The sequence below is a fragment of the Oncorhynchus kisutch genome, linkage group LG5, assembly GCF_002021735.2.
Source record: "Oncorhynchus kisutch isolate 150728-3 linkage group LG5, Okis_V2, whole genome shotgun sequence".
Classification (NCBI taxonomy): Eukaryota; Metazoa; Chordata; class Actinopteri; order Salmoniformes; family Salmonidae; genus Oncorhynchus; species Oncorhynchus kisutch.
This window is the reverse complement of record NC_034178.2, coordinates 62,016,112-62,027,704: the sequence shown is the minus strand read 5'-3', so window position 1 is coordinate 62,027,704 and position 11,593 is coordinate 62,016,112. Positions and strand designations below refer to the sequence as shown.

The 11,593-nt window shown below is 45.0% G+C and overlaps 1 protein-coding gene across 3 annotated transcripts; it reads left to right on the top strand.

The window, feature by feature from the left end:
- The first annotated feature begins 5,218 nt into the window (after positions 1-5,218).
- On the top strand, positions 5,219-11,342 carry trim107 (tripartite motif containing 107). 3 transcript variants are annotated; one of them, XM_031825623.1, is made up of 2 exons: positions 5,219-5,401; positions 8,682-11,342. In XM_031825623.1, exons 1-2 carry the CDS (start codon positions 5,386-5,388, stop codon positions 10,214-10,216), a joined length of 1,551 nt encoding a protein of 516 aa, XP_031681483.1. In that variant the 5' UTR covers positions 5,219-5,385; the 3' UTR covers positions 10,217-11,342. The 3 variants fall into 3 exon arrangements, with proteins under 3 accessions (XP_031681483.1, XP_031681484.1, XP_031681485.1); XM_031825624.1 differs by lacking the exon at positions 5,219-5,401 and adding an exon at positions 6,176-6,433; XM_031825625.1 differs by lacking the exon at positions 5,219-5,401 and adding an exon at positions 6,583-6,792.
- Positions 11,343-11,593: the final 251 nt, after the last annotated feature.

Below are 11,593 nucleotides of genomic sequence, written 5' to 3'. Positions count from 1 at the left end.
GATTAGACACACACACACACACACTCGCCACTGGACCTGTCCACTCTGGATTAGACACACACACACACACTCGCCACTGGACCTGTCCACTCTGGATTAGACACACACACACACACACTCGCCACTGGACCTGTCCACTCTGGATTAGACACACACACACACACACTCGCCACTGGACCTGTCCACTCTGGATTAGACACACACACACACACTCGCCACTGGACCTGTCCACTCTGGATTAGACACACACACACACACTCGCCACTGGACCTGTCCACTCTGGATTAGACACACACACACACACACACACTCGCCACTGGACCTGTCCACTCTGGATTAGACACACACACACACACACACACACACACTGGACCTGTCCACTCTGGATTAGACACACACACACACACACTCGCCACTGGACCTGTCCACTCTGGATTAGACACACACACACACACACTCGCCACTGGACCTGTCCACTCTGGATTAGACACACACACACTCGCCACTGGACCTGTCCACTCTGGATTAGACACACACACACTCGCCACTGGACCTGTCCACTCTGGATTAGACACACACACACTCGCCACTGGACCTGTCCACTCTGGATTAGACACACACACACTCGCCACTGGACCTGTCCACTCTGGATTAGACACACACACACACTTGCCACTGGACCTGTCCACTCTGGATTAGACACACACACACACACACACTCGCCACTGGACCTGTCCACTCTGGATTAGACACACACACACACACACTCGCCACTGGACCTGTCCACTCTGGATTAGACACACACACACACACACACTCGCCACTGGACCTGTCCACTCTGGATTAGACACACACACACACACACACTCGCCACTGGACCTGTCCACTCTGGATTAGACACACACACACTCGCCACTGGACCTGTCCACTCTGGATTAGACACACACACACTCGCCACTGGACCTGTCCACTCTGGATTAGACACACACACACATTCGCCACTGGACCTGTCCACTCTGGATTAGACACACACACACTCGCCACTGGACCTGTCCACTCTGGATTAGACACACACACACTCGCCACTGGACCTGTCCACTCTGGATTAGACACACACACACACACACTTGCCACTGGACCTGTCCACTCTGGATTAGACACACACACACACACACACACACACTCGCCACTGGACCTGTCCACTCTGGATTAGACACACACACACTCGCCACTGGACCTGTCCACTCTGGATTAGACACACACACACTCGCCACTGGACCTGTCCACTCTGGATTAGACACACACACACTCGCCACTGGACCTGTCCACTCTGGATTAGACACACACACACACTCGCCACTGGACCTGTCCACTCTGGATTAGACACACACACACACTCGCCACTGGACCTGTCCACTCTGGATTAGACACACACACACTCGCCACTGGACCTGTCCACTCTGGATTAGACACACACACACTCGCCACTGGACCTGTCCACTCTGGATTAGACACACACACACACTCGCCACTGGACCTGTCCACTCTGGATTAGACACACACACACACTCGCCACTGGACCTGTCCACTCTGGATTAGACACACACACACACTCGCCACTGGACCTGTCCACTCTGGATTAGACACACACACACACTCGCCACTGGACCTGTCCACTCTGGATTAGACACACACTCGCCACTGGACCTGTCCACTCTGGATTAGACACACACTCGCCACTGGACCTGTCCACTCTGGATTAGACACACACACACACTCGCCACTGGACCTGTCCACTCTGGATTAGACACACACACACACTCGCCACTGGACCTGTCCACTCTGGATTAGACACACACACACACTCGCCACTGGACCTGTCCACTCTGGATTAGACACACACACACACTCGCCACTGGACCTGTCCACTCTGGATTAGACACACACACACACTCGCCACTGGACCTGTCCACTCTGGATTAGACACACACACACACTCGCCACTGGACCTGTCCACTCTGGATTAGACACACACACACACTCGCCACTGGACCTGTCCACTCTGGATTAGACACACACACACACTCGCCACTGGACCTGTCCACTCTGGATTAGACACACACACACACTCGCCACTGGACCTGTCCACTCTGGATTAGACACACACACACACTCGCCACTGGACCTGTCCACTCTGGATTAGACACACACACACACTCGCCACTGGACCTGTCCACTCTGGATTAGACACACACACACACTCGCCACTGGACCTGTCCACTCTGGATTAGACACACACACACTCGCCACTGGACCTGTCCACTCTGGATTAGACACACACACTCGCCACTGGACCTGTCCACTCTGGATTAGACACACACACACTGTCTGGGGCGGCAGGTAGCCTAGCCAAAAGGTTGCTGGATCGAATCCCCAAGAGGACAAGGTAAAAATCTGTCGTTCTGCTCCCGAGTAAGCCAGTTAACCCACTGTTCCCCGGGCGCTGAAGACGTGGATGTTGATTAAGGCAGCCTTCCGCACCTCTCTGTTTCAGAGGTGTTGGGTTAAATGCATTAGACACATTTCAGTAGAAGCCTTTCAGTTGTACTACTGACTAGACACTGTACAACTGACTGGTTTTCCTTTCTCATCACCCCTTTTTTCCCTCTTTTGATCCCTTTTTGAGTTCAGAAATATTTTTAATTGATAAGCATTGATGGCCAGGAATATTGTAGATGTGCAAGGTTCTCATTTAATATACTCTGTTTTATGTTGATTCATCTGATGCAATTGAAAACAAAAGTTTCTGGCTTTCAGCTAAATGTACACATGCACAGATGACACTGCATTTTACACAACACTCTATACTTCATATTGTGCAATACTTGATTGCAAAAAGACATACTGCACTGGCCATACCATATTGCCATTATCCAAATGATACTGGCGCAATGTGCATTTGTGCTGCTCAAGAATTCCAGTTATATTTACATTTTAGTCGTTTAGCACAGGGTTTTCCAAACTTTTTGACTCAGGCCCACCTTTCCAGTATTTGGGAACATCCCAAATACATTCCAGGGTTGAGTAAATTGACTGTTTGGGTAATTGAAATGGCCATGTTCTGGTCTGAAACGGTGCCTTTTTGCTTATGATTTATATGCTTTCATATTTAAAGGGATACTTAGGGATTTTATCTACTTCACGAGGGTCAGATGAACTCATGGATACAATTTGTATCTCTCTGCGTACAGTTTGAAGGAAGTTGCTAACTAGCACACGTAGTCAGTTGACTGGATGTCTATTGGTATCTGCCACCACTTCGACTTCCAAGTCATTGTGCTAATGCAAATTAGTATTGGCTCACAAAACTACTTCTAACTTCCTTCATACTGGACACAGAGACAGAAGCTGTGTTCGATTACCCATACTACATACTTAATGAGTGTATACTATTAGTTCATTTTAGTATACTTACTGTAAACGTCCTTTCAGGTGAGCGTACTAGCGCTTCCCCTGTCTACCGGAAGTTTTTTGCTGTTGCTATGCAACTTCTTGCTAGCATAACAAATTACTAGCAAGACATTTTACGAGTAAATTCAATATGGAGTGCGCTCTGAGCGTTTGTAACGCTCTGAATTTATGAAAGGACAATCTGCGCTTCAGAACGCACACTGGATACTGACCCGTTCTGTCCACACAAGGGCAGTCAAGCATTCAAGCTAACTTGCCACAATCTAATTATGCTTTTTTTTTTTTTTGCCGATGTTCACTGTCAATGGCTATATTCAACTGGGGTTGGAGCGTTAGTAAATTCATCAGTTATTCTGCGCTCTGCCACATGTGCACTCAGACGAGAGTGCTCTGGAATCAAAGTAGATGGCCAGAGCGAATTTAAGAACGCACAAATGTCCATTGTGAACGCACAATGACTATACCACTTAGCTAAACTAAGAATAACGGGAGTAATCAAGTCACTAAACGTTGGGTAGTTAGTTAGATAGCATATAGTAAATATACTGGCAAGTTCGATGTATTAGTAGCCAACTAACCTTAGCTAGCTAACATACTGGTACATAGTGCTGTAATGATATGCGCTTTGTAAGGATGGTGTAGCTAACAAATTGTCAGCCAACATAACGTAAGGAAACTTATTTGAATAGTAATTCATTACATTTCTCATTTTCTTGAACGTTTGTCATAATTAGTTAAACCAATGAATTTGTATCCGCTCTCGGACTTCGGCTGCTTATTTTCTTTAAATTAGAAAACGTTTAAGTCACGCCCATGTTCTGAATAATTACATTTTAGGCCCTTAAGCACGGAGAGTGTCCACTGCTTGTATACTTCGTATTTTGACAAGTATAGTATTCGAACACAGCTATAGACATGGTATCTACGAGTTCACCGGATTCTTAAGAAGTAGATAAAGGGCCTCATCGGCATTTTGGCAAAGTATCCCTTTAATTATATTTAGGATAACAAAAATATATATATTTCTAAGTGATACCAATTACTCTGTTTAGAGAGACATTGCATTGGACCCGAAGGTCCTTGTTGTTATTTTCAAATGATCTACACTGAAGAAAATATAAACACAAAATGTAAAGTGTTTGTCCCATATTTCATGAGCTGAAATAAAATATCCCAGAAATGTTCCATGTGCACAAAAAGCTTATTTCTCTCAAATTTTGTGAACTAATTTGTTTACATCCCTGTTAATTAGCATTTCTCCTTTGCCAAGATAACTGTTCCACCTGACAGGTGTGGCATATCAAGAAGCTAATTAAACAGCATGATCATTACACAGGTGCACCTTGTGCTGGGGACAATAAAAAGCCACTCTAATGTGCTATTTTCTTACACAACACAATGCCACAGATGTCTCAAGTTTAGAGGGAGCGTACAATTAGCATGTGGACTGCATGGATGTCCACAATAGCTGTTGCCAGATAGTTTAATGTTAATTTCTCTACCTTAAGCCACCTCCAATGTTTTAGTAAATTTGGCAGTATAAAAGCAACCATGCAACAATTTCAAAGATTTTACTCAGTTACAGTTCATATAAGGAAATCAGTCAATTTAAATAAATTCATTAGGCTCTAATCTATGAATTTCACATGACTGGGAATACAGATATGCACCTGTTGGTTACAGATTCCTTTAAAAAAAAGGTAGGGGTGTGGATTAGAAAACCAGTCAGTGTGACCACCATTTGCCTCATGCAGTGCAACACATTTCCTTTGCATAGAGTTGATCATACTGTTGATTGTGGCCTGTGGAATGTTGTCCCACTCCTCTTCAATGGCTGTGTGAAGTTTCTGGATATGGGCAGGAACAGGAACATGCTGTAGTACACGTTGATCCAGAGCGTCCCAAATATACTCAATGGGTGACATGTCTGGTGAGTATGCAGGCCAATGAAGAACTGGGACATTTTCAGCTTTCAGGAATTCTGGACAGATCCTTGTGACATTGGTCCATGCATTATCTTGCTCAAACATGAAGTGATAGGCGGATGAATGGCCCTTGTCGTGGTATGTGCATTCAAATTGCCATCAAAATGAAATTGTGTTGTCTGTAGGTTATACCTGCCCATACCATAACCCCACCGCCGCCATGGGGTACTCTGTTCACATCCGCAAACCGCTCGCCCACACTATGCCATACACATGGTTTGCAGTTGTGAGGCTGGTTGGATATACTGCCAAATTATTTACTTAAAATGGAAGAGAAATGAACATTCAATTATCTGGCAACAGCATTTTATGACTTTTTTTGTTTGTTTTTGGTTTTCGGCAAGGGTTATTTCGGCTGCTAGTGCACACACAAAAATGTCTTGAGGCAAGCCAAAGTCAGTAGCCGAAGTCTATGCCCCTACGTAGGTGATTGGTTAACAGTAGGGATTCTTCAATTAAGTGTTTACAAATCGTTTTTATAAAAAATGATAATGGGATTTATGCCACAAATGCTAAAGTTAGCATGTGAAATCAGTTCCAGGGACTTCTAAGCATGGACTGCTTATAAGGTAAGGGAACCGAAATACAATTTTGTCATCTGGGTTTGCTATCCCTTTTTAATATTACAGGATAGGGCTGTTCCACTCTTTGGTTTGTTGACTGTAATTACAGTGAACGCCCAGCTAACTTGCAACATAACAGGAAGTAGGTTAATAATTCATTTCATCATGGACAGGTACTTTTGATGTCACGGTGGAAGTAGGCTACGGCTAATTCAAGACAACTATCATGTTTCTAGTTTGTCTTCACTATTAGTATTGACCTAAATTACCATCTCCAGTTGTGCGGTGATGAACAGGTGCTAATCTGTGCAGTTCCTATCCGAATGCGCGTGAGAAAGTCGAATTTTAATGCAATATCAACAACGACAAGGTCTCCACGTTGAAAATATCGTGTCCTACTAAACAGGATTTTAGGTAAGATACTTTTGTTATGGTTAATTGCATGTTTTGTATTACAGCAACACCGGGAATAGAAACTTCCAAAGCCACCTGATCCCGCGAGTTTACGTGAATGTTGCGCGGCAGCGTGAATTAGAAACGGAATTCCCAGGAAATCGAAAGTTATCTGCGACTCCTCTCCTGTCGTAGACATATTGGACATTGAGCTCATAAGGGCCACAGTTTGGAGATTGCTGACATGTTGCTTAAATTGAGCCTAGTCACTCGGTATACATTTGGGATTGTGTTCTAAGATTTCCAAATGTCTGAGTTTCTTTATGAATTATGAACTAATATAGGCTCTACCTCATTCAGAAGGGCTACAGGGCATGCGGGTAAGGTTTGTTTCATTTCTAGACTAGATCAAGTCAAATAAATTTACCCGACACATCCACATGATATAATACGGCCTGCTCTACTGTACAAGAGGAAGTAGGTTTAATACTATTTTTTGATGGTAGCTGTTTGAGGTGTCAGTTGGATTAATCAAATGATTAAACCTCTACTGGGTGTAGGTTTCCTCAGTTTACAACCCCGATAGACGTAACTGCATGTTTTGGCCATCCAAACATACTCTAAGGGACAGATATAAATTTACTGGGGGGATATTTTATTTTGGAGAGGGTTTTATTGAGCACAGGGGAGGGTTGTGTGTTTTTTTTTAACCTGGTTTACTGTTGCTCTTCTGCTCGTATTTTCCCTATAAACAATAGCTTGACTTACTTTTTGATATTACCCTAATACAGTTTAGAAATGCTTGTGACAGTTTGGTATGGTGTGGCTATTATTAATCTTTAGATAATTCAGGCCTATGATATAAAGGCAGACCATTGTGCTCCAATTGTCTCCGACAGTTGAACGTGACGTGACGCGAGGAAGACTGTTTAAGCATATTGCGGACAGTCTGAGCACTGATGGAGGGATTGTGGGTTCCTGGTGTAACTCGGGCAGTTGTTGCTGCCATCCTGTACCTGTCCCGCAGTCTGATGTTCGGATGTACCAATCCTGTGCAGGTGTTGTTACACTGGTCTGCCACTGTGAGGACGATCAGCTGTCTGTCCTGTAGCGCTGTTTTAGGCGTCTCACAGTATGGCCACATCTGCAGTCCTCATGCCTTCTTGCAGCATGCCTAAGGCCCGTTCACACAGATGAGCAGGGACCCTGGGCATCTTTCTTTTGGTATTTTTCAGTCAGTAGAAAGGCCTCTTTAGTATCTTAAGTTTTTATAACTGTGACCTTAATTGCCTATCGTCTGTAAGCTGTTAATGTCTTTACGACCGTTCCACAGGTGCATGTTCGTTAATTGTTTACAAGTATGGGACAACAGTGTTCAAACCCTTTACAATTAAGATCTGTTAAGTTATTTGGATTTTTACTAATTATCTTTGAAAGACTTATGTATAGCAGATGCAGTAGCCATCCTGACTTAAAGAAATGCATCTCTGTGTCGTAGAATGCCCCCGTCATATCTCTATATCTCTGGGGTTAGGCCTAAGCTTCTGTAAACCTACTCATTCAAGGGTTTTTCTTTATTTTTACTATTTCCTACATTGTAGAATAATAGTGAAGACATCAAAACTATGAAATAACACATGGAATTATGTAGTAACCAAAGAAAGTGTACAAAATATATTTGATTCTTCAAAGTTGCCACCATTTGCCTTGATGACGGCTTTGCACACTCTTGGCATTCTCTCGACCGCAAGGCACTACAGAGGGTAGTGTGTACTGAGCCAAGCTTCCTGCCATCCAGGACCTCTATACCAGGCGGTGTCAGTGGAAGGCCCTAAAAATTGTCAGACTCCAGACACCCTATAGTCAGACTGTTCTCTCTGCTACCGCATGGCAGCGGTACCGGAGCGCCGAGTCTAGGTCCAGAGGCTTCTGAACAGCTTCTACCCCCAAGCCATAAGACTCCTGAACATCTAATCAAATGGCTACCCAGACTATTTGCATTGCAAGGTGCGGTGGTGGGGGGAGGGGGGGGCAGAAATTGCCTGTTAGAAAAGCCCAAATGTAAAAAATACACAGGTAGATCTTGGCTTGTATTATGACTCGGAGTGATCTTGACTCATACATTAAGGTCTCCTTCAGTTGTATTGAACTATATATAATGTAATTCAAAGTAAGAAATCCCTATATACTACTAATTGCATGCAAAGCTACCTGAATTTACATGAATTTTGTGTTTTTACAACTGTTGCTTTTTTATTGTGCATTCTAGAGCCTGCCACTGCCAGCATGTCACTGTTTGAGACTGAAGGACCCCTCGTTCTGGACCTGAGCTGCCCTATCTGCCTGCAACTCTTCTCCGACCCTGTGTCCCTACCCTGCGGCCACGTCTACTGCTCAGCCTGCCTTGAGAAGTACATGGACACTGACACGGCCCACCACTGCTGTCCCGAATGCCAGGTTGAGTACCAGGGCCTCCAGGCCCTCGTGAAGAACTTCAAGATGTGCAGCATCATCGAGAGCTATAAAGCCACCACAACAGGAAAGGTCAGATCTGTAACAGATGGAGATGGTGGTGATTGCCACCAGGGGGTATTGTCACCTAACCAGAGAAATGATGGTAAGACCTCTGAATGTCTATTAGACATAGAGCAACAAGAGTTACAACACACAGGCTTGGGAGATGCAGCTGCAGCGCCCCCTACTTTTCTGAAAAACCAACTGACCAAGATGGAGAAGTCTAAACTTCTATTAGCGTCTCATGTAACAGAGTTGACGGTGAGGCTGCAGATTGCTGAGGACCAGCTGAGGAGGGAGGAGGAGAGGGAGGTTGAGGTCCGGGCCGCCAATGCCCTTCTGAGAGGCAAGGCAGCCAAGCTGCTGGAGCGGATGACTGAGCTGACGATCAACTACGTTACTGGGATGACAGAGTTGATTGAAGAGGAACTGCGCCCCACCGAGGAGAGCCTGGGCAGCAGAGTACACCAAGTCTCCGAGATCCGAGTGAAGTTGAGGGATGCCCAGCTCCGAGCCAAATCCCTCCTGACCGAGGAAGACAGTGGGGTGTTCAGTGAGGGGCTTCAGGAGGCACAACCGCGCATCATGGAGCTGATGGCCCAGCAACCTCTAGAGGAGCTGGACCACGACAACACCTGTCCTGAGTCGAAAGTTAACCCAGGCCGAGCTTGTGACGAGCTGGAACGGAGGAGCGCAGAGTTGAGGGAGGGACTCGGAACGGCCCAGCGTTCCCTACGCAATGTCCTCAACCCCTCAGAGGTGACCTTTGACCTAGACACTGCCCACCCCAGCTTGGTGCTGTCGGAGGACCTGAAGACGGTGACCTTCAGCACCAAAAAGCAGCCCTACCCGGCCCTGCCAACAAGGTTTAGCAACTTCCTCCAGGTGCTGAGCACCCAGAGCTTCTACGGAGGCGAGCATCGCTGGGAGGTGGAGCTGGACGGATCTTCTCCCTGGATCATAGGGGTGTGCTACAGCGGGGCGCTAGCACGCAGCGGGTTAGCGAGTGCCCTAGAGAGTAGCCGTGGCTCCTGGTGCCTGATGTGGTTCGATAACCTGCTCAGGTCCTTTGAGCAGGGCCATGATGTCCCATTGAAGAGAACCCCGGCAGTACATAGACTGGAGATCACGCTGAGTTTTAAGACTCAGAGGTTGAGCTTCTATAACGTCAGCCAGTGCAGTGGGAAGACTCACGTGTACACCTTTAAGGCGAACCTCACGGAGCCGGTGCATCTGGCTTATAGGATGATGTCAGGCCAACCGAAGGCACGCATAACAGTATGCTCTTGAACGGTCATTGGTACAAAAGAGAACCTAGCAAGATTACATACTTTTGTTTTTATTAATCCTGTATTAATATCAAACATTTCTTGTTTACATTTAATGTTGTTCATGGTTGTAGAGACATAGTTGTTTTGGTCTGTTACTAGCAGTAGGGGAGAGTGGAGTAAGTTGAGCCACCCATTTTTTCTAGGAAACCATACACAAAATGTCTAATAGATTATCATTTAATGGAGTCTAGAAACCACATGGAAACCCACATGGATAAAGTAGTAAGCAAGCTGGTCCCAAAAACTTTTCACAAAGTCAAATTAATATTTTGTCTTATAGGTTTCATGATTCTTGTATCTAAACCAGATAGTTTTAAGATTAGTTTTATAAATCAGTTTGGTTCTCTTTATGCTGCATGGAATAAACGTAGCATGAAAGTGCATCCTTGTAGCTGTGTGGGCTAATATGGTCAAAATGTTTGCCTTGGGGTAAGTTGAGCCAATGACCACCATACCCCATCCAAATGGTGATTACAGAGTGTCCGGTTTATGAATAATATGTATATTATTTTTGCAATGTGTCATCCATATGGAATCAAGATGGTGCATTTTTATTGTTGCAGATATCATCATACCCTGTGTATACAAGTGTAAAACAAGCAGGGGTCTTGCCCACCTTGAGGCTTTTAAGAGCGCAGCCAAGGAAGGGAAGTTAATTTGAGCAGCAGCAAGAGATGGAAAAAATGTACAGAATTGCACGAGGAGGTAAATCCACAAAAAAAGAAAACAAATATTTATCTGTGCGAAAGAGGCACATGACACAATTTGATCTGATAACATGGAGTCCGAGCTTGTTAAACATGTTAAGAATCTTGCACACCAGTTTCTTGGGTTTAATAGCTTCAAATGCAGAGAACTTCCCCACAAATTGGCACATCGAAACTACATCCCTGTCCCAGATAAGAAATGGAAGGGTATATCTGAATGTAGACATACATTTAAGATATACAATATACCCAGAGCCCCGCCTTTTGTTTTTTGTTGCCTGTTTTGCATGTTATTTTGGCATTGATACGTGTCACATCAGTTTGAAAACCAATGTAAAAAAAAACATAATTGAGTTAGTAAAGCTGCATACAAACATGGTCTGTTTTTTGCTTTCTTGAGTAAGGCAGCTCCAAAATGCAGGTGTTTCAGCCTAGCTCAGTGCTTTTTGTGGTGGTGGGGCAGCCAGCAGAAAATACAGTAGGGGTTGATAATGTTCTCTAGTTGCGCTGTGATTGTCTCAGTATACAGTCACTCATGGGGACACAACGTCACCGTAAAATCTACCGGGAGAGCTCGACAATTCAAGCCTGTTGGGTGCTGCCATAGAGTTACATTAGAAATGCCCATC